This window comes from Callospermophilus lateralis, chromosome 7, assembly GCF_048772815.1.
Source record: "Callospermophilus lateralis isolate mCalLat2 chromosome 7, mCalLat2.hap1, whole genome shotgun sequence".
Lineage (NCBI taxonomy): Eukaryota > Metazoa > Chordata > Mammalia > Rodentia > Sciuridae > Callospermophilus > Callospermophilus lateralis.
Genome location: NC_135311.1, coordinates 26534764 through 26558647, shown reverse-complemented (window position 1 = coordinate 26558647; position 23884 = coordinate 26534764). Strand labels below are relative to the sequence as shown.

The window sequence follows — 23884 nt, the reverse complement described above, 5'->3', positions numbered from 1 at the left end:
TCAACAAATCTCACAGAGCTGGGACTCCATCCTCAAGTTACTCAGAATGGCAAATTGCTGCTTGTCTTCAGTTGGACTTCCCCAGAACTCTGAATGTTCAATGTCCAGGTTCATGCCATCAAATCCATCTTGATGAAGGAAGTCAATGGCAGAGCTGATGACAGTCTTGCAGTGAGCAGTGGTGGAGACTATGTTGGTGAATCCAGGCAAAGGTGGTCTGTGTTAACATCAGAAGACCCCAGAATCCTCCCACACCAGGTCTGATAACATCAAAGAATCATGTACTAAAGTCAATATATCCCTAAAAGTGATATGTGTCAGGGGCCAGTGGGTCAGGTATTGTATTTCTTTGATTCTTAGTATTCATTTTTATACAACTGTTTCCAAAATTAATATGCAACTTGCAACCTATACATACATTTAATGAAGAACTCTTGCCCCCAAAGAATAAACTATTCAATTTATCCTGAATCCTATATCCAAAGGTGTCTTAATATCTAGAAATTTAGTTCCTCTGACATAATCAACAGTTTTATAGCCTGAAAACACATATTTAAGCATAGTAAATCTGTGATGGATGTTTTGCAAACTTGGTCACAACCTCCCTGATTTATCCCTTTTTTTTTTAAGCTCATGTATTTAGTAACTAGTAAGCATTTTCTTTTTACATATAAACAAACTGACCAGTACAAATGGGGTAACTTAAAAAGAGTGGAAAAGATGCTATTTGGAGTTTGGGACAATTAACTGGCAAAGATTTTCTTATGTGATGGGCAAGATGACGAAAAGCTATGCTGATAAAGTAGAGAAGTCTTCAGATAGAAAAAAAAAATGCAGATACCATAGATGAGAATCAGCTGCTTAGCTTAGTGGGCACTGCCAGGAAGTTCACTTGGCTATTACAGTGAGCCTTTAGAAGACTCAGCTGCAACTTATTTTAACATCACATTGCTATCTCTGGAGAACTAAGGAGGAGAAGAGGAAGAAGAGCAAGTTGGGTTTTTATATCAAAGAATTTCATGCTCTCTGATTTTAGAATAATTATGGGAATGCATTACTTCAATAATTTTTAAAATATATTTTAGTTGTCAATGGGTCTTTTTTACTTATTTATTTATTCATTCATTTATTTATTTATATTTGGTGCTGAAGATTGAACCTAGGCCTCACACATGCCAGGCAAGCACTTTACTATTGAGCCACAACCCCAGCCCCTACTTTAAATTTTTTTTTAATATTTTTTTTTAGTTGTTGATGGACTTTTATTTTTATTTATTTGTACATGGTGCTGAGAATCGAACCCAGTGCCTCACGCATACTAGGCAAGTGCGCTACTCCTGAGCCACCACCCCAGCTTCACTTTAATATTTTTTAAAGTAACTTCCCAGGAGGATCACAAGTTCAAAGCCAGCCTCAGCAACAGTGAGGCCCTAAGCTACTCAGTAAGACCCTGTCTCTAAATAAAATATAAAATAGGGCTGGGGATGTGGCTCAGTGGTTGAGTGCCCCTGAGTTCTAATCCCCAGTACCCACCCCCACAAAAAAAAAAAAAAAGATACTTTGGTGTACAGAAATGTAGATAATTCATCCCAAGATTTTCCTGGGAAATCAGTAGTCTGACCAAGTATATAAAATTAGTCCTCAAGATCCAAAATATTCTCATGTCTTACTACTTGCTTAACACCTAAGATAAGGTTGTTTATTCCCTTAGAGAAAGCTTCCCATGCCTCCTTCATTTCACAGTAGACCAAAATTTGGCCTAGAAACCTCTTTGATCTCCTGAAAGAGAATTTATCATTCATCTCCTCCTTCTATCACTGTGAGAACCCAGTAGCCTGACTGGCGTGAGCTCACGTACCCATTGACATAAAGGGAAAAGGAAAATAGAATACCATTTAAGGAAATCCAATAGGTTGAAAAAAGAAAAACAGTCAGGCATGATGGCATATACCTATAATCCCAGCAACTCAGGAGGCTGAGGCAGGAGGATAACAAGTTCCAATCCAGACTCAGCAATTTAGCAAGATCCTCAGCAACTTAGCAACTTGGTCTCAAAAAAAAAAAAAAGTATAAAGAACTGGGAATGTAGCTCAGTGGTTAAGCAACTCTGGGTTCAATCCCCAGTACCAAAGTAAATAATGAATAAATATTAAAATTAAAAATAAATAAAAATTTTAATATGTATATTTTCCTTGCTCTTTTCACTAATATATTTTTCTTGAAGAGCCTTAACATCAATTTGTTAAATTAAAATACGTGTACATGAATATTTCTACATCCACACCCTATATTTGTCTGTTTTCTGTTATTATAGCAAAATATTTGAAGCTGGATATTTACAAAGAAAATAACTTTGTTTTGCTCACCTATTCAGAGGCTGAAAGTTCAAGATGGAGTGGCCACATTGAATAAGCCTCTGGTTAGGGCCTAATGGAGAATGGCATCATGACAGGAATACAGGCAAGAGAGAACAGTCTCTTAATGAGACAGGAAGTGAAAGAGCGGCTAGTATCCCAAAAGAAATATGTTAATAGTTTCCAAAGACTGCCCACCAGTGACCTAAATTCTCCTGCTAGGGCTCACCTCTTAAAGATTTCACCACCTCTTAACATTACCACACTGAGGACCATAAAACCCTGAGCAACATACTTAAACCATATTCAAAACATAGGACATTCCTTTGAGATTTTCAATATATTAGTGTTTAATATATAAGAGCTGACATATTTATAATATTGAGTTTTCTCACCCAGAGACAAATTTTTTTATGAATTGTAAAATCCACAAAGAAAAGAAATTTATGTATCTTGTTGACCTCTGAGCCCCAGAATGTAGAGAACACCTGGGAAATAACAGATCCTCAAAAAATATTTGCTGATTCCTTACCAGGCTTAGGTAAGGAATTTCTTAGGTAAGAACATTTCTATGTTCTGAAAATATTTATTTGCTTCCAAATGTTTGATAAAGCCAACTGACTCTGCTTGTTCTGGGGGACTGGATACAGGGTCTCTCACATGCTAGGGAAGTGCTCTACCACTGAGCCACATCCTCAGCCCTAAGGGGAAATTATTTTTAATAGAACTTTCAATTTCTTCCGTGGTTATCAGTCTGGTTAGAATTTCTATCTCTTCTTGTGTCAATTTGTTTAGTTCATATTTTCCTAGAACCTGTTTCTTCTAGATCTTTTAGGGTATTTGCATACATTTTTTTTAGTGTTTGCTTATCATTTGAATCACTTCTGTATTGAAATAATCTCTGTAAAGAAAACCACAGACTAATTTCACATCCAGGTATGGCTAGAGTGAGTTCGTCACTGGAAGAGTATAGACCACAAATACTTTGAAAATCAAACTGCTCATGGAGATAAAGGTACTTCCTGACCCAAAACAGAAAGAGTGAATCATGGCAGAGATGCTGAACTTGGAATCAGATAAGTGTGTATTTAAATATTTTCTATCACATATTAGATATGTGATCTTAGCCAAGTTATTTAACCTCTTCAGTTTTTCTCATGTATAATAATACCTTTTTTACAAGGTTGTTGTGAAAATTACATGTACTAACATGTAAAATGGTATATAATTATATAGATACAAAAAAACAAAGTGCTCAGTAACTATTATTATTAAGATACATCATTGGAAGATTTCCAGATTTACTGAGATAACAGAAAGTGATTTTTTTTTTAATTATTCTTGTAGCCAGGTACAGTGGCATAGACCTGCAATCCCAGCTACTTGGGGGGCTGAGGCAAAAGAATCACAGGTTCATGGTTAGATTGGGTACTTCAGTGAGACTCTGTCTCAAAATTAATAAAAGGGCTGGGAATATAACTTCAGTGGTAGAGCACCCCAGGTTCAACCTCCAGTATTGGAAAAAGAAATTGTACTTGCAGGCTCAAAATGAAGGTATTTGACCATGCAAAGGCTCTAGAAGCTACTTCTCAAGGCAGCAAATCAGCATGAACTTGCTGTGTGGCAAGAGAAGTAGATTCCAGTAGCCCTAGAAATGAAGATGGGAGAGCACATTGTACAAGAATAAAATAATGTTTATTGCAGTTGATCTGTATGTAGATTTTTTTTAATTGTTAGTTGAGTCTGTCAGTAGAAATTGAGAAGTATGGGAAAGCATTTATAAAATGACATTAGGCAGTTCTAGTGTTAATAACTAGAGCCAATATTAACATGGTTGAGGATAGGTCAGTATTCTCATGAAAAACCTTGTACAAAGGCAAAGAACATGATCAATGAGCTTGGATCTTAGGTATTCTCAGTGCATGCACATGCACATATACACACTCCCCTACAGAGGTTAAGTTCAGGGTGCTCAGAGACGAGCTGACTGGCTCTTTGGGAGGCCTGCAGAGGACAGCTTCTTTCTTCCTGGCTCATCATGCTCTCTAAGGGTTGGGATTCACAATGAAGCTGAATCCAATACACACTTTCCACAGCCTCTGAGAGGCGGAGACTATCCAGGACCAAGCCCAGGATCTTCACGGTGCCGACTTTCAACTACCAATCAACATGGAGGACACAGTGGGAGAGTCAAGGATTGGGGCACACAGAGGAAGGGTGAGTGTCATTCTCTACCCTACTGTTTCTGCATTTTTTGTCTCCAGCTGTGGGGGCATTCCTACCTTTGTATCAGCTTGTGCTTCTACATATCCATGGGTTCTGGTTTTTTTCCTCTGATATGCATCAAGAACTTTCACATCCACTGTGTAGTAAATTTACAAAACAATAAGAGCTGATGGGCTTTAACAACTAGAGTTTGTTAACAAACATAAAATGCGAGAAAGACAGATTCATGGGGTTGGAGCCTATATAGAAATGGGTGCTGGCAGAAGCTGCCAGAAGGATGGAACCACATGCACTTTGGCTTCAAAAGAGAGGTGCTTTTTTTTTTTGAGATCTACAGTTGACTCTTAACTTCTTCCTCTCCTCCTCTCTCTTCCTCTGATCATAGCCCCCCAAGATCACACAGTTAATGAAAGGTGGAACGAGGATTTCAAGTCTGATTTGTTTGAACTTGGAACCTCCTCCAGGCCTGGTGTGCTGAAACTGTCTTTGCTTTGACCTGCATGAAGGGATAAACTTCAATGATAATGAGAAAGAGATTTACATTTGATTTAATTTTTTACAGAAATGTATTCTAATTGCTTTTCTCACAGTTTTTCTTCCTGCCTAAAGAATTGTAACCCTGTATGCTGCTACCACCTGCTGGTAATATTCCTAACTTACAAAAACATGTTTTTGAAAACTTGAAATCAGTCTCTTTATGAGATCCTTGAATGTTCAAGCCAGAAAATGACAATAGCTCATAACTTCTCCACGACTCTTTCCTAGACAGAGACCACCTGAGCCTGTTCATGGGTCTGTTTGAGCCTGTGTCCAGTCCCCTTTTCCACCCAGGTCAAAACAACCAAACCATCATCTTTACAGCAGTTCTAAAGACATCCCCCACCTGACATTTTTTTTTTTTTTTTTTAACACTCCAGGCTCTCTTACTGCACTTAAAAAAAAAAAATCTTGCTTTCAGCATCATATTATAAATAGCTCCCTAAGCCTGTTTACTTGCATGAGATGAAATAACATATAAAGTTCAAAGCAACCACTGAGTTCTCTCAAATACATCACTGGAATACTTATCTTTATCTCTTATTAGTTTTCAAATTCTTGAAGGAGGCTGGTTCTGATTTATCATTCATTGTATTTCATAGTGTATTTCCAGGTAGTAGATGTACAAAAAACTTATATACAACTATATGGAATGAGCCATGAATCTTTTAGTTCTACTTCGGTATTTTGCATTTGATAACTTTGCATTAATAGCAGCGACAGAGCCAACTACATAGATAGGAGAAGGCAGACTGACTTTGGAGTCTCCTGTTAAAATATACATATTTTGCCTGTTTAGATTCATTAAGGAGTTCCCATTCTCTTGCCTGCAATTTATGTTTTCAAATAACTGGAAATGGAGTGATTAGGCTGCACACATTTTCAATGAGAATGAAAGGAGGTAGGGACAAAGTTCTAAGCAACTGATGATACTGGGAAGATCAGCAGGGCACCTATCATGGGGTCACAGGAAAGAAGGTGACAGAGTGTAAATGCTAACTTTCTAGAAATGAGGAGAAGCCTTAGCCCCTTGCTATGAGTTTGACATTACACTACATTGATTTAAACGTTTCCACATATGAACTGACATCTTGCCTTACCTCTTTCCTGAATAATTAAGTTTCTCTTGTTCTGCTCTGCCATTAGTCCTTTCCCATGACCTGACGGTAACCAGCATTCCTGGTTACAACCCAACAGCATTGCAAAAATAATATGGGCCAGAGTGTTTCCATACCGGTTGCAGAATTGTCGGGCATCTTTATGTGGGAGGCTGAAAAAGCAAATTTCTACACTAAGAACTACCGCCTGATAGGCATCTTATCAAATATTTTTACCAGAAGAACCCACTGTCCTCCCATGAGCGTCCAGTACAATAAAAATTCTGTTCCTGCACAGATTAGAATGGGCAGAAGTTACTCAAGGAAATTCCTCTCTCCTCGTAGGATAAATCAATGGATAAGTTACTAAGAAGGGGCACGTCAGGTGTCTGAGCACTGTTTTTCCACCAAGATTATCATGAGCAGAGTCACCCCTGTCTTCGCTCCATGTAGATATTGGTAAGGTTAATTGTAATGTTTCTTCTTAAACATTTTCGCCAACTCCGCTTTGAGCAGGAACCCATAAGCAGACTTGGTAAGCAATGATTAATTTTACTAGAAAATACTCCCTAAGGGAAATGAGAGACAAGGAGAAACCCACACTTTTAGCTGGGTGTGATGGTGCACACCTGTAATCCAAGCAACAAAGGAGTCTGAGGCAGAAGGATGGCAAGTTTCAGGTCAGCTTCAGCAACTCAGCAAGACCAATTTTCAAAATTTAAAAATAGAAAGGACTGGGGACGTAACTCAGTAAAGTGTCCCTGGGTTCAATTCCCAGGGAGGGAAGGAAGAAGGAGGAGGAGGAGGAGGAGAGAAGGAGGAGGAAGAGAAAAAATCTGCCATGAACAAGCTATGGCATTAACATAGACCAAACACATTCTGTGTTTTGACCATGTCAGATTTAGTGAATACCAATAAATTTATAGGCTATACCACTTTCAGGTCACCTGGTAGTCAGAAGGTGAGCAAACACAAGTTCTTTTATTTAATATTAATTTCCAAATATCTATATTCCAGTCACACATCATACTTGACCCAATATATTACATGCATACATACATACACATATATACCCTGTGGCTGTTTATATATATATATATAAAGATAGTGATGAAGTAGGGATGTGGTGGTATGGAAAAGTAAGAGAAGAAAATAGTAACACTTTTAAAGATCCTTTCCATCATCTATTTTGTCTGATTTCTTTCTTTATTTTCTTCGACATAATCATAGCTATTTTAAGGTCTATTTGCATGTAGACCTTGCATCTATTTGCTAGGATTTCAGTCACCTATAGTCTATTTCCGTTGTGTGCTTTCTTGATCTCTTCCATCTCACTTTTGATATGCAATATCCCAGGATACAACTTCTCCCTCTACATACTCCACACATACACATACACACACACAACTCTCCTGTCCACAACAGCCTTCTGCCTCATAAGTTCTTCCTCCTTATCATTTCCGCAGCTTAGAATCAGCTCACATGCCTTCCTCTTATCTATTCATAAATGCTCCCACCAAGGAGGAGTGCAATTTATAGCTGTTATGATTTGGATATGAGGTGCCTCCCCAAAGCTCCTGTGTTAATGCAGGAATTTTCAGGGATGAAATGATTAGTTTATGAAAGCTGTAGCCTAATCAGTGGGTTAATCATTTGAATGGATTGATGGGGTACTAACTGTAGACAGGTAGGTGTGACAAGTAGGGCACTGAGTTTATATTTCCCTGGCCCTTCACGTGCTCTTTCTCTTCTTCACAGTTGCCAGATTTTCCTCTGCCACACCCTTTGTCCATGATGCTCTGCTCACCTTCAGCCCAGAGCAATGGAGTTGGCTGACCATGGACTGAACCTTTGATACCATGGTCCCAAAATAAATCGACCATACATTGTCTAAGTTGTTCTTTTCAGGTTTTTTGGTCACAGCATTGAACACCTAACTAACACAATAGTTGTAAAAGAAGCAACATTGCCTTGGAGGAGTCAGCCCCAAATTCACAGGCAATGCTTCTCGGGAGTAAGTAACTCCTGCATTTTTAAAGAGAAGAATTTGTTATGTAACTAGCATTCTAGAAGTATCCTTGAGCTCCTTTCTACATACATGCCCCAAGAGCAAGCACTATACTAACTTATTGGTTTTGTCTGGCTTTGTACTTTGTAAAAATGGCATCATGCAGGTGGGCATGGTGGCACACACCTATAATCCCAGCTATTCAGGAGGCTGAGGCTGGAAGATCTCAAGTTCAAAGCCAGCCTCAGCAACTTGATAACAATGTGTCTCAAAATTTAAAACAAAAAACAAACAAAAAAATCCATAGAAAGGGCTGGGGATGTAGCTCAGGGGTTAAGCACCCCTGGATTCAATCCCTGCTACCAAAGAAAAGGAAAAAAAATGGCATCATATATGTACTCTATTGCATTAGTCTTCTCTGAATCAATGTTATGTTTTCAAATTCATCCACATAGTAGTTGTCAATGATTTGTTCTTTTTGCTGTGTAGTATTTCACAATGAAAGTACACTACAATTTGTTTATTCATTCTACTATACATTGTCATTTCGGAAGTCATAGGTTTTCAAGTATTAATAATAGTGTTGCTATTCTAGTGTGTGTGGTCCAATATGGTAGCTCTAAATATTGTGGCTATTGAAATTTTAACTCTAGAGAATCAAAATTAAATAAAATTTAAAATTCACCTCCTTGAAGTTTCATAAGCCACATTTCAAGTGCTGTTTATAAAACATCACCATGGCAGAAATTTCTATGAACTAGCATAATTCTAGTGCCTGTCTTTTATTGAACATATGTAATTCAGTTCATTTTTTACAGATTTTAATTTTAGGGTAAAATTCTCAATTCTATCTATTTTGTTGATCTCTCCCTCTGTTTTCTTTAACATAAGAATCATTGTTATTCTAAGGTCTATTTATATGCAATGCTATGATTCCAGTCACCTATAGTCTGTTCCCACTGGCTGCTTCTTCTCTTAATTCTTAACAATATTCTCTTGCCTCTTTGCATGTCTTGTCATTTTTAAGTGTATATAAGTACACTAGAAACCTGTTATATATGTACATAAGTGTATATAAGTACACTAGAAACCTGTTATAGGACAATGGCCAGCTAATCCCAACCTAATTATTTATTTTTAAATTTATTTATTTATTTTAATTAGGTCTATATGACAGCAGAATGCATTTTGATTCATAGTACACAATTACAGCACAACTTTTTATTTTTCTGGTTGTATACAATGTAGCATCACACCATATGTGCAGTCATACATGTACCTAGGGTTATGATGTCCATCTCATTCCACCATCTTTCCTGCACCCATGCCCCCTTCCCAATCTATTTAGGGATTGACCTGGGTCGAGGTTAAGTTCATCTATTTCTAATTTGCCCCTGTAATTTTGATGTGACTCCCTCGGGATTTTGTTTGAGAACTGGTAATATCAATCTTGTAAGTTTTAAAAGATGGAAGGGAATTCAACTCTCCCCATGAGAAGTTCCCAGACCCACTCTCCATCTTCCTGACCCATGCAACTTCAGATGCTGAAGGAAGCACTTGTTTTGAGTAGATCCCTTCCCATGACATGTCTTTTGTTCCCTTAACATCACAAGACTATTAAAAGAATTCACTCTGCCTTTCAAAAACTTTTGGTGAGGTTTGCCAACCTCCTGCACAACTCCTAAACCTTGCAAATACTTTTGAAAATTGGCCATGTATCTGGGGTCTTTTAAGTCTCCCATGTCATTTCATTTTCATGTGACCTTTAAATACTTTGCTGACCTCTTTCCTTATCTATCATTTTTTCATTAGCTACATCCCAGCCCATGTGCAGAACTGGTAAGTGCTTGCAGAGAATAAAGATGACTGCCCATGTTCATCTTACCTCAGAAAAGTTCTATACTCTCAGGGATTTTATTGGTTTACCTTGTCCTGGTCATTTCCACAGCTCTCAGATACATTTAACATATGGTTGTTGTAATTTAGCTGACTTTTGCTAGTTGTAGCAAGAACAATCATTCCTTATATGTGCTCAGAATGGAAATTCTCATCTCTAGTAAGGTTTTTTTTGCCTTAAAATTTATTTTAATCATATCATGTAGTTCAAATATTTTATTTTTGTTAATACTGTAATAGTATATTTTCTCATTCATTTTACTTTCAACTTTTTTGTATCTTTACATTTGAGGCCCTTGTAAATAATAAAATGGACATGAGTTACTAGAGACCAAGGGGGTGGAACACTATGATTTGAATATAGTTCATCTTCTCTAACACTAGTGTTGGAATTTAATTCCCCATTATGAGGTTTTAAGAGGGTGTAAACTAAATCTGACCACGGTGTTTAGAAGTGGGTCCTTTAGGAGGGATTAGGATCTGATAAGGTACAAGCCCCATGGTTGAATACTGGGTAGCTTATAAGAGAAATAATTCAAAAGATACATACACATGCATATACGCACACATCTTGTCTCTCACCATGTGATACCCTATGCTACCTTGGGACTGCCAGCAAGGAGGCCATCATCAAATGTGGCCTTTTGAACTTGGACCAGAACTATGATGCAAAATAAACCTCTTTTCTTGATACCTCACCCAGTTTGTGGCATTGTTATCAGGAACAGAAAATGAACTAATATGTAACATCAGTAAGAGAAATTACTCCCTCTCTGTGAGGCACTGGCTCCTAAAAGTGAAAAGCTAGAACACGGTCCATTTCTATAGTAATTTTGAAGAGTCGGTCACACCCAGGAGAATGCTCCGGAGGCAAACTGCAGTGCCTAAAGTGTGGGAATCGGTGTCTCTGGAGGAGACCTAGGAGCAATGTACTAGTCACACTATAAAACAGATTAAAAGTTTTTGTTTTGCCTTCTCAATCACTTCTCAATGAAAGATTAGATGAGGGTGTTTTTCCACGGACAACTGAGATTTGACCAAGCAGAGAAGATAATTGGAAGCCTCCATTTTCCCCTCCTCTCCCAACTCCTCTTGAGGATTGTGGGAAACCCACAATCTCCTAAAGAACTTCTGGCTCTGATCAATAGTGAAGTGAGCAGTTGCTAAAGGAAGAAGGAAGTCCAAAATCAACACTGGAAAGCACCATTATAGACTAGACACAACCCCCTTCCAATCAACCCGAGAGGAGGAAGCTGCACCGGTCATTTTAAGGAATAAATCATGGAGACCTCAGTTGGATTCTTGTGTTTCTAGTTTATTCAGCAGAAAAAAAATATTGACCCACTGTGGCCTGGTGCCTACTTCACCCCATGAGCAACCAGGATCAAGCAGCTTCTATCATATCACACAGAGAAGAAGAAAAGACAAGAGCTTGCTCCAGTTTGCCATCCACAGAGCTTAGGCTCCTTGATCCACAGTAGTGTTTTCTTCTTTCAGAGAGAGAGAGAGCACTTGTTGGAAGGGTTGCTAGTTGACATAGGAATGGTTCCCTTCACTGGGCATAAAGGGGTTGTCAGAAGTAAGAGGAGTGTGTGTTGGGAGGCATCTTATTTTCAACTTCCCTCTTCAGACCAATTTCACCCACCCTGGGGCAGTTCCCACACAGAACTCAAATTCACCCCTTGTTGAGTCACAGTTTGCCCATTATAGGTGACTGACATCTTTCTGGTGGGGACAGTAACTTTCTCAGGGAACACAGACTTCATATTAGGGGCCATTATCTTACTGAGGGTCTCTGTCTGAAAATGCTCAAGGGCTTCTGTTGTCCCTGCAGTGGTCACAGACTGATGGTCCACTGAAGTCATAGTCCTTGCCCCAGGGACCTCAGGGCCCCGTAGAGCTACAGTGTGATTTCCAAGGGATACTGTTTCCCTTCCAAGGGTCATGACTCCACCTCCAGGAACTGAAGTTATATTTTTATGCTTTCCACGGACTTCAGGAGCCTCAGCTTTTCTTCCTGGGGGGAAAAAATGTTAATAATATCAGTGCTCAATGCCTTTGTCACAGCCAGCCTTTCAGAATCAGATACTGAAGAATTCATAGCAGATGAGAACCCAAACTGTGGTAAAGGAGTTGAGCTGATCTCGAGAAAATCATCACAAAGCACGGGATCCCTACCTCTCCCTTCCTTTCCTGCTAATTACAGGAAGGACTAGAACCACTCCAGTGTAGAAGGACCTTGCTCCAAAAATCCAGAATTGGACTTCTGACTGCACCCTCAGCAAGTCCTGTCCTTCAAGGCCTTATTCCTTACTAGTTGAATCCTTAAGCAGAAACCTCCTGCATCTATATAGGCACCAGAAACAACTCTGAGGACAAGGAGCTCTAGACAGCATGTTGTAAACAATGAGGTTGGAGCCCACCTGAAGACCTGACCTGCCTGAGCTCCAGTCTTGTCCTTAAAAGGAGGATTGTAAACCATCTCTAAGGATTTTCAGTTCTCGCACGCTGGGTTCCGTTTCCTAACCTCCAGGGAAACCTCTACATTTAAAAAAAGAGATAGCAAAAGAAACCAAATTCCCTTTTCCAGCCCTTGCCCATGAAAGCAGAAGGAAACAGAGAAATAAACTAACATATATTGAGTGCTAACAATGAGCTAGTGCAGTTTTGATTCCATATCTTATTTAGTTCTCATAAGGATGAGTGTAAGAGTTATTTCCATTTTACAGATGGGGCAAAGGAAGCTCAAGAAATTCAAAGAAGGTTCAAGATTACAGAATACACTAGCTGACATCAAAGTTTGTCTTCCTTCAGTTTCATGTCACCTCATCAAAGAATCTAGACCTAGCAGAATGGCCCCTCCCAGTGCCTGGTTACACAAATTCCAAGCACAGTTCCTGGGTCCTTACTACTCACCGTCTTGCAGCAGGAGGTAATTCAGTGTGTATAAAAGGGGGAAAGGACCACTGCCACAGAAAGCTCCCTTGACGTCATCCATGTCCAATGTCCACACCATGGCCCCCCCCAAATGCTCTTCCTTTACAAACTTTGCCTGTAAGAGTAATGGTCAGTCAACATGCTGTACTGCCCGTCCTCCAGACTGGGTACAGCAGCAAAACTAGAAGATGAACTGTCAAGAGGCAACACGGCAGGTGGTTTAGGGTGTAACTTGCATTTAATTCTAGCCTCCATCACTTGTTGGCAATGGGCTGTCAGATAAGTTACTAGATTCCTACGTGTCCCATTTTCCTCATTTGTAAAAAACTAAAAATGAACAATAACAATTTTAGGATAAAAAGAATTCCTACATGGGCTGGGATTGTGGCTCAGCGGTAGAGCGCTCGCCTAGCACGGACGGGACCTGGGTTCGATTTTTCAGCACCACATAAAAATAAAGGCATTGTGTTGTGTCCAGCTACACCTAAAAATTAAATATTTTTTTAAAAAAGAATTCCTGCATGCACATACAACATGGATAAAACCTGCAGCCGGGCACCGTGGCGAAAGCCTGTAATCCCAATAACTCAGGAGGCTGAGGCAGGAGGATTGCGAGTTCAAAGCCAGCCTCAGCAAAAGCAAGACATTAAGCAACTCAGTGAGACCCTGTCTCTAAATAAGATATAAAATAGGGCTGGGGGCGTGGCTCAGTGGGCGAGTGCCCCTGAGTTCAATTCCCAGTACTGAAAAAAAAAAAAAAAGGAAGGATGAAAACTTGAAGACATTATGCTAGTGAAATAAGCCAGACCAAAATAATAATAATAATAATAACAAATACTGTATGGTTCTACTTATATGAGGGACTTAGAGGAGTCAAATTCATAGAAACTTACAAATCATAGATCTGCTCAGAAACTTCCCCTTAAAATGCCCACAGATTAAAGACTAAACTCCTTCACCAGCACTTACTCCCTTCATTTAAAAAAAAAAAAAAACTCTGTTTCGCCTACATTCTTTAAACCTGTGACAAACTTTCTACCCCAACAAGTCTTGCCCCCATGCAATCTCCTCCTCCTCCAGCTCACCCGCCTCAGAAAACCCTCCCTGACTTCCCCATCCCTGCCACGTGTCAGTATATTTCAATGGAGCGCTTAGGATGATCTACCCTGTATTGGTATTTATCTGTTGTACCTGTTGTACCTGGTCCAAACTGAAAAGAGAAGATTGTCACTAAAAAGCTGTGTGACTGAGAAATATGTACTCCCTCAGAACTGAGATTGCTTATTTTCAAAATTAGAGTATTGGATTAGATGGGATTATGAGATGCTGCACATACTTCTCATTCATATTCTCTCTCTCTCTCTCTCTCTATCTATCTATCTATCTATCTATCTATCTAAATGAGTGTCCATAGAAGCCAATGGGAATCTATATGCTGGAGCAAGAAAGAAGTCAGGTCTCACCTTCTCCTGGAAGCTCCTGATGTCGTCATAGCCAACCCACTCCTTCCCTTTGTAGGCATACGGGACGTGCTGATAGCCAATCCAGTCCTTTCTTGCTTTCTCAAGAAAGGAGCAAATCTGCCAAGAGGACCACAAGTGAGTTCCATGAAGTGCCATGGAGAGAAGCACCATGCCCTGGGACAGAGAATGCCAGAGACCTCCCCAGGGAATGAGGATGTAGGCTTTCCCACGGCTCACAAAGGACCTCTTCCCCCCCACCCCACCCCTCTCTCCCAAGTAAGTTTCTCCCTTTACCTGTTTCTTCCTTGGTATTCATGATGGAAAAAGAGAGAGAACAAGGACTGCATGAGCTGCCTAAGAGGACAAGCCAGGGTCTGGTAAATAATACCAGCATCAAAGTTCAAAGAGGATCATACCTAACCTTGACCAGACCTGTACCTTTTTCAGAGTGTTTTCATAAACAAGTCTCTCCTCGGTTCATTTGCTCTCAATACAAACTTGCCCACATAGGCAGTTATTAAACTAGCACTTGGTCCTCTAGAGATTTAAAGGTCTTGAAAGTAGGGACAACCAGGCTGCTACAATCCATCAAGTATGGTGCCCACTGGATGCTCGACATTGTGCTGGAAACTATACTGCAAGGAAGTAAAGGGGTTCAAGTTGTGCTACAGAGTTAATGTCTAAGCCATTCTTTTTCCTTCAGAGCTTTAAATATTCTATTAAAGTCTCTTTGACACATGATCTCCTTCCAAAACATTATTTCAACTATGCCACCATTCATAACCATGCTTCACTGAATTAACAGGAAAATACCTCCAGCCATCCAGCATAGAGCAGGGTTTGGAGGGACACTCAGCACTTCCACTACTCCCTATGGGAAGGTTCTAGTTCTGCATCTGGTGCCCTCCACATCTGTGTCTTTGCATGCCAGTTCTACACCTGTGCATCAGGATTCTCCTGTGCTTTGAATCTGCTCAGAGTCCACCTGCTCCATAAGACTTTTCCAGATCTCTATTGCCACACACTCAATTGCCTCTTATCATCTCCTCTCATGTCTTACATTCCCTTGGGTACATGTCTATTAAGGGGGGCATTGGAGTAGAGGAAAAAGAACCAGTAATAAAAGATATATTGGAATTGCCTCAAAATAACCTTATTAGTGGGGAAGCAGGGGGCAGAGAACAGAGAAGAAATAGGATTGGCCATGGATTAATAACTGAGGTTGGGAGCTACACAAAGGTCCCTAACCCCATCACCTCATAATAAGCCAAGATGCCAGCTTGCTTGGTGTACTTCCCTGAAGACGCTGGTCCTGTTGCTACAGCCTGCAACCCATTGTCAGAGGGTTCGAGGAGGCGAAAGGCGCGCCCATAGGTGGGGAACCCCATCATGAGCTTCTCTGAAGGTGCCCCAAGCTTCCGCCAGTAATTCATAGCATATGCCTAAAGGTAGAAGAACATAACCCTCCCTGTTACTAAGTGCCAATGTCCTGGGCTCAGTGAAAGATGTCTGGGCCACTTGAGATCTTCCCTTCTCTTACCGAAGATTTCGGGTCCTCAGGAAAAGAGTACAGGGGGCTATTGTGTCCTGTGAACTTTTCCCAACTTCCATGAAAGTCATAAGACAAGACATTGATAAAATCCAGGAGTCTGAAAGACAAGGCACAGAAAAGGAGATGCAAAGGTTGGGCCGGGCGAAGTTTTAAGTCAGATCTTCATAGTGCTAACTAGCTACAGAGGTGCACGTTGGTCACCTGCGCGTCCCTGCTCTTCCTGCCTATGGGGCCTGTCCGGGCTGTGCCAGACACAGAGATGGAAAAAACTGCTGGTTAGGGATAGCTGTGCGTCAGGGTCTATGAATCTTGAGGGTATCTGAGGAGGTAGCCAGGAATCAGACAAGAAAGCAAATACATACAGGCCTCACTTGTGCTACCAGAGGTCTGCAGAAATCACCACAAGTAAGTAGAAACGCTTTTGTCCTTCTACCCCTCAAGGAGCCACTGGAACCCACCCCTCCAGAAGACTTTCATAATGAACAGGTGGACATGAGCATGTGCCAGGTCAGAGGTGTAAGGATTTACACTGATCACCTCATTTAATTTTATCTGGCCAATTCCCTAAGTACCACGCCTTTTTCCATTTTCAAGCGGAAGAATTTGAAACTCAGATGGCGTAACTAATTTGCCTAATGTCACCCAGTTGTGTGAAGGCAGGACTCTCAATCCTGCCTAGCTACAAGATTCACACTAATCTAGAATGAATGAATGAATGAATAAAAGATTCCCACAAACCAACTCCGTTCTCACTGGGTCCCTTGCCTTTCCTCTCTCTAGTGCAATCACAACCAGAAACACTACATCCTCTCTTTTTCTGAATCTGTCTGTCTCCTCATTTGTAAATACATTATTGTTGAGATTCAAGAAAATTTGCACACAGCCAGCTTGTTCAGAAAGACTTATGTGCTGTTCATGTTTACCTTTTAAACTTTTGCCATGGAGATCTGATCTGAAAACTCTGGGTGACTAGGAATTCCTGTTTGGGGCTTTGTGGCTCATGGCTGTCGGCTCATCTGCCCTCTGCTGCCAGCCTTTGCTGCATCGTGTTTTCTTATACCTCTGCTCTGGGGAAGATGGGGTGGGGCCCATGGCATTCTCTCCTGTGAGATCCAGCAATGGGCCATGCAGAAGATTCTACCGATGATAATGTTGCCGTGGGCCAGTACTACAGCATCTCCCCGTGATCTTCTAAAGAAAGCCCAAGGGTATGTATAATGGAGCTGACTCTTGTCCTCACCTGTGCTCCTCAGCCCACCCCAACCCTCACAGACACCAGGGCAGGCACACAGCAAGCTCAGGGACAGTGCTTGTTATGATGTAGATATTAGGTGTTCCTTCTAAAGATCTTGTGTGAGACAATGCAAGAAAGTATAGAGAGACAATGATTGGGTTATAAAAGGTTTAACCTAATCAGTGCATTAATCCCTATAAGGTGGTAACAGGGTATGGCTGCAGGAAGTGGGTCTTTGGGGTCTATATTTTGTCCTGGTGAGGAGCACGCTCTCTCTCTGCTCCCTGGTGAGATGTCTTACTCTGCTTCCCTCCACCACACCCTTCCACCATGATATTCTGCCTCACTTTGAGCCCCAAAAAATGGAGCCAGCTGTCTACGGATTAAGACCTCTGAAACCATGAGCCCTGAAATAAACATTTCCTCCTCCACATTGTTCTTGTCAAGTCTTTTTGGTCACAGCAGCAAAAAAAAAAAAAAAAAAAGCTGACTGAAACCGTGCTTGAGCAGCTCTGGGTTCTGGGCTGAAGATGCCCCCTTCCTCTAATGTCTTTCCCACGACACCCACTCACCTCCCTAGAAGGTTCACATCATAAGATGTTTGGATGATGTGTGGGACACCAGACACGGCAGCAGAGAGCAGCAGCCTGGGACGATTGGTGAGCAGGGCCTCCTTCTGGAAGGCACTGAGGAGCTCCTGGGAAGAAAGAACCATACAGAACAGTCCCGTAAAGAAAGCGTCATCCAGGAAACTTTGACTGAGCTCCTTGAGCACCCTCTGGGGACACCACAGCCTGTGAGGAAGACAGATGAGCCAGCAAGGTAGGGATTTGCCAGAGGGAGGCAGGCAAACTGCCTGAGGGAGACCAGGAGACTGCACCGAGAAGGCATCACCTAGGCTAGAGGACTGGAGCAAGAACCCCACTCAGACAGAGAAGAGAGCGACCACAGGACCCCTGCTCAGCAGCAAGTTGGCCCAGTAGCTCCAGTGTGCTGGCAATAAAAGAACATTCTGGTTCTTCTCTCCTGCCCCGGGCCCGGCCTTGTGCTCCCCCTCTGCCATGAGCCCAGAACCATTTCTGGATTCTGGAGCTTCCAAACTAGACTTACTTCAATTAAGAAAAGAAACTTCCATCGGTCATGCGTGGGGCTGTTCCTCAGTCCAGGGTATAAGAAGAAAAGGTCGAGACCATCAAAGTTGTGTGCCCTCAGGAGGGATATAGCTGAATTAATGAACTTTTCACGGTTGCTGAACGAGTGCAGCATAGAGGTGAACCTGCAGGGAGAGCAGGGCTGAGGCTTGCAGCACTCGCAGCAACACAGCCCCCTTTAGGTCCCCTTGCAAGTTTGCCTGCTGCCAAGGCGCTTGGCCTCTCCCTCCTGTCTCCCCAGTAACTACTCCATTCCCTGTGCTGGACCTAGCACTGACATTCTTTCTCGGACTGGACTGGGGAAGAAACACAAGCCAACGGCCCACACTTCCAGAAGGATCAGTGAGCTCATTTGGGCCTGGGCTGCATAAATTGGCACAAGAGGTCAGGGATCTGATAAGGGGTTTCGGGTCCTTGGCCCTTTTAATCATTTACTTAATTGATTTTTTTCTTTCTATTTTAGTTTGTTTTCTCTTCCAAAGTGAAGATACTTTGGGGAAAAATTAGAATTACTTAAGCTGAATTTCAAGCAATTCTAGGAGTGCTCTGTGGATGATGATTAGAAAATAACCAGACTCAGAGATAGACGGGCCTGGATTCCATTGTCTGCTTGCCACCTCTCAGCTGGGTGCTCTCTGAGAGACACTTGGGAGAAATCTGGCAAGTTCCTTAATACCTGTGACTCTTCTTTTTCTGCTGTCTTGGAATACCAACAACCATTTCATAAGTTTCTCCCCAGCGGCCAAGAGGTCATGTGTACAGTTCTCAGCCCAGCATCTGGCATATGGCACGTGTTTGAGTAGGAAAGGAGAAGCCTGGTTTCAGGCTGAGCTAGTTGTTAGCTCACACCTGAAATCCTTTCTCCTTCATATCTGAATATTCCTAGCAAGGGGCAACCTCACACATTCCAGGCCACCAGCTCTCTCTCTAAAAGTCCTGCCTCCAGGCCTCAGCCATCTCCACATTGCCTCATGGAGGGTGCAGGGTCAACCAGAGCACTAAGACGGGCGCTTTATTTTTTCTCAAACACTGCCCTTTGTGGTAGATACCACTGGCTCCATTTATAAAGTGCGGAACCCCAGGCCCTGGGAGGGTTGGGTTTATACTTCTTGTCCTGAAAAAACTCCTCTCCTCCCAAACAAGCAAGACCCCTGCTTCTTATGGAGGCTGAGGGTTCTTTGTGAGTACCCTTTTTTGCCTCTCATTTCCTTTCACTCCCTTTCTCACCAACTGCTGGAACTTCCAGCAATTGACGCTCCATGGGCCCTTGATCCAGGGCCAGATCAGGACTTGGGGAGGTGTCTGCACTAGCTTAGCTGTCCTCGCAGCCAAGCTGGCTCCCCCGCGCGTCTAGCCCCTGGCTCCACCTTCCAGAGAAGATGATGACAGCAGGGTCTCACCTCAATGTGCCAAAGTTCCACCCTCCGATGGACAGCAGTGTTTTCAGCTCCCTGTTCCTAGGATGTGAAAGAGAGGGTTACTGCGCTGGGTCCTCACACCAGCAGGAAGCTACAGTCATATTGGTTTTTCTTCGCTCAGTGGAATAACAACAGGAAATGAGGGATGGGAGACAGGGACAGGAAAGGGAGAAGGCTGGTGAAGGGAAGGAGAAAGAAGAGCACAGGATCAGGGAGGAAAGGAAAAGAGGGATTTTCAATTAACCCAAGGGTCATCACAGCCTCACAACTCCAAGGTCACACAAAGTTCACCAAAATCCCTATGTCCCATAATGTTTCCAGACCAAAAAGAAAGAGTAGTCTGAAATGTTTCTCTTCACTTATTTTCTCACCTGACAAATATTTATTGAGCAATGACTTTGTGCCACTGACTGAAAGCTCCTTACTTTCAGGGAGCTTGCAACCCTGCCCATCTATGGCCATCAATGCAGTAACAAACCTTCCCTTGGGCAGGGAAAGAACCCAGAAGTTCTGGGAGGGGAGTACTTAAGCAAGCACTTACTGAGCACCAACTCAGTGCAGGTACTGACCTAACTGACTGACTGGGAGACCTAGAGATAAAGGAGGCACTGCCCCTACCCTTGAAGAGCTTGCAGCTTGGGGTTTACAGGTGACAAATAGTACTAAAGACACTAAACATTTGTTGAGCATTTGCAATGTCCATGCCTGCTTTGAATCACTTTAATATCTGAAATCCTCACAACTGGACTCAAAGGGTGAGTGGGGGTTTGCTAGGCAGAGAGGAGAGAGATCATGTTCCAGGGGGAGACAACAGCAACTAGCAAGGCAAGGAGGCTAGAAGGAGCTCAAGGTCTTCCGGTAACAGGGAATTCTTAAGTTGGGAATGCTTGAGGATAGGGCTGGAACAACCAGAAGAAAGAGAGCAACTGGAAGAATGGGCTTAATTCCCTTATATCTATAAAGTCTGAAAATACAACCCCCACCTCCAATATGAACATACCTCTCCTTGAGTTTGTTGAACTGTGGGTAGAGAATTTTTTCATCTTGGGGAGTCTCGGGAACAATCTGATTGTTGCTCATTGAAGCAAAGGCAAATATCAGGTGGGTGCAGAGAAAGGGGTCCAGGTCATGGGGGAAGATGGAGGCAGATTCAGGGCGTCCAGGTGCCCAGTTGGTGAAATAACATACCAGCTTGTAGGCAGCACCTGACCAGGGACAGCATGCATTAGTTGGCAGAGATCAAGGGAGGGGGCAGGGCCAAGAGGCCACTCTCCCCATCCACAAGCCCCAAAGCTTTTTGATGTCCGATCCCTTCCCCACTACTGAAGTGCTGGGAGTAGGGAGATGAGTTGTGAAGTCCTGTTCTGAATGGACCCTCAGGTCTGGATCCTGACACAACAGTGAGCAACACAAACTGCAAATGACCAAACTTTCTCTGCGCAGCTGCATGGAATCAGTAATCCCCTATCTAGGTATCTGGGCAGGATGGGGCTGCAAGGGACCCTCAGTGCAGATGACTTAACAGCCAGAGAATCTCCTTAGCTCTGGAGGGGAGAACCCAATTTTCTTACCTTTCTGGTGTTTCATTACAAGAAACAGAGCTGCAGGAAAGAAAGAAAGAGTCACACACAGATTTGTGTACACATCCAGAGTGGGATGCCCTACATACCATCCAGTTAGCAAGTGCCCCCACCAACGGGGCACCATGTCCAGATGCAGATGTACACATGGGGACCCACACACCATTCATACATTTCCTCTCCTCTGAAGTTGAGCCAGTGGATCTAGATCTACATTCCTCTTCTCTCTAATAAAACGTACTGTATACACACACAAGGAGTTAGATGTCCCAGTGAAAGCTCTAAGCCAGTGGATGGAAAGTAGAAGGTACTGGTATCCTGGCTCTTCCCTCGGAGATTCTGATTTAATTGATCCAAAGTGGAACTCAGGTTTAAAAATGCCAAATATGCAACCAGGTTGGAGAACCACTACTTCCATCCTCCCCGCCTCCCGGTTATCTCTGACCCTTCACTATGTTCCAACCCATCTCTATCTAATCCAGGCCCCCAGAGTCCCAGGCTGCTCCACTGAGCACTGAAGAGACAACAAACACATGAAGGCTGGTAACTCCTGACTGAGTGACATTGCTGGAAACTGTCCATACTCACCAACCCATAGCCACAACTTCCCCATCTCGGTGGTTTAACAGCTGTGAGGCCAAAGTTTGGGCCCATTTATAGGAGCTAGCTGTAGCCCTGAACAGCCCAACTACACACACACACACACACACACACACACACACATGCCAGGATCAATGATTTATGAGAGTCACAGTGACCCCAGAACCTCCTGTCCTCCCTCTCCAGAATAGCTGTGGATCTTGGAGCCAACAAAGTCACAGCCCTTGGCTGACACAAACTGAGTGTCCACCATGGGCAATGGCAAGGATAGGGCAGCATTCCTGAGCTCTTCCTGGTTCTCAGTCTCACTTCCTGGTATTCAGCCCCAGGTGGACCGAGTATGGTGGAGAAACACTGTATGAAAATAGTTAAGTCTACTGTTACAAGTTTATTGGTTGGGGAAACAGTGTGATATAAACTTTAAAAATTCAGCTTGGACTCAGACTTTTGAATCCAAGACTTGAATCTCACTGTCACTGTTTAGAAGTTTCATAATCATGGACAAGTTACTTAGCCTCTGTGAGATTCAGTTTATAAAATGGAGGTAACAGCTCATACTAATCTTACAGGGTTTATAGAGATTGAAGAAGTAATGCATGAAAATTGTTAGTTCAGTGCTTTGCACTCAAGGGCTCAATGAATGGTTACTATTATTAGGGATGTCAAAAGGTTTACCCAAAAGAGCTGGATTCTCAAACTCAGATGTTGACACTCACCAGGCAGATCATGTAAACATGTCAAATGGAGCACTCTTTACATTATTAGAATAGCAGCTGAACCCAGAGACAAAAACATCTACAGACATGAAGCCTCTTAGGAGACAACGGAGATAAGTATGATCAGGGGCAACTCTGAGCAGCTCACAATGGTTGTCCTGCAAGGAAATGGGTCCAGGATTGATAGATCCTTTGATTTCTCCACAGAAGACAAAAACCTGCATTTGTATGAATCAACAGTGTTTGAGCTAGTATATGGGTCAGTAATGAGCATGTATCATGAATCTCAAGAAGATGCTAAATATAAAAAAAAATCTAGAATTCACAAGGTAAAACAAGAACATGGTAAATATGATACTGGATAACTGAGAATCAATTTTTTAAAAATATAGCAACAGTATGAAGATAAACAAAACAGGTCTGTCAGTCAGATGCTTTGAGGATTCATCAGTTTTCTTTGTCTGATGCAGAAGTTCTCAACCATGTACCCATCCTCTCAGAGACTTGTGCTGCTAATACACGTGTACCAACATGAGGAACTAAGCAGATGTCAGTGTCACACACGACAGGGAATAATAATGACCAGTGATCAAATCTCCATTATATCTATCTTCATTTCCAGTATGAAGAAACCAGGAAAGCCGTTGTTTTAAAATCAGTAGCTTGCTTGGATACAATGGAATAAAGATAATCAATGGTACAGAATGTGTGGAGGGGATATTTCACTGAAACTCTGGGAAATCCTGATGGACTACACCCAACCGAGATGATGTGTCCATTTGTTCACCATCTTTGCCTTCCATTATATACTCAATAAACAGTTCAAAAAATATTCTTTGGGCCTGTGCCAGGCCCTGCTGGGCACTAAAAACTTAGTGTCTTCTTTCAATGACCTGTGGTCTAGTGAACAGATTGATCATGTCCCTAGAGCTGAAGTGTGTCTTTTTGGAGAAGTAGCATTATGGGTGCAGTGAGGGAAACAACACAAAAAAAGTTTTCTTGATAGACATGATATCCCATTCCTACCTTATACCATACCTGGGGCCAACTGAGTCTCACCTGTGCCCTCCATACCCTTAACTACTATTTGTCTGAATAAAATGATGAGAATTACA

General features: G+C 42.1%; 1 protein-coding gene across 1 annotated transcript; it reads right to left on the bottom strand.

Moving 5' to 3' along the window:
• Ovgp1 (oviductal glycoprotein 1) lies at nt 1–22066 on the bottom strand. The gene is given in 14 exon segments (XM_076862450.1): nt 1–188; nt 4442–4511; nt 4637–4716; nt 11764–12145; nt 12148–12256; nt 13028–13170; nt 14519–14635; nt 15775–15960; nt 16059–16167; nt 17877–18001; nt 18415–18580; nt 19856–19912; nt 20874–21078; nt 22042–22066. Coding segments are annotated over 14 exon segments (1962 nt in total).
• Between the last annotated feature and the right edge of the window lie 1818 nt (nt 22067–23884).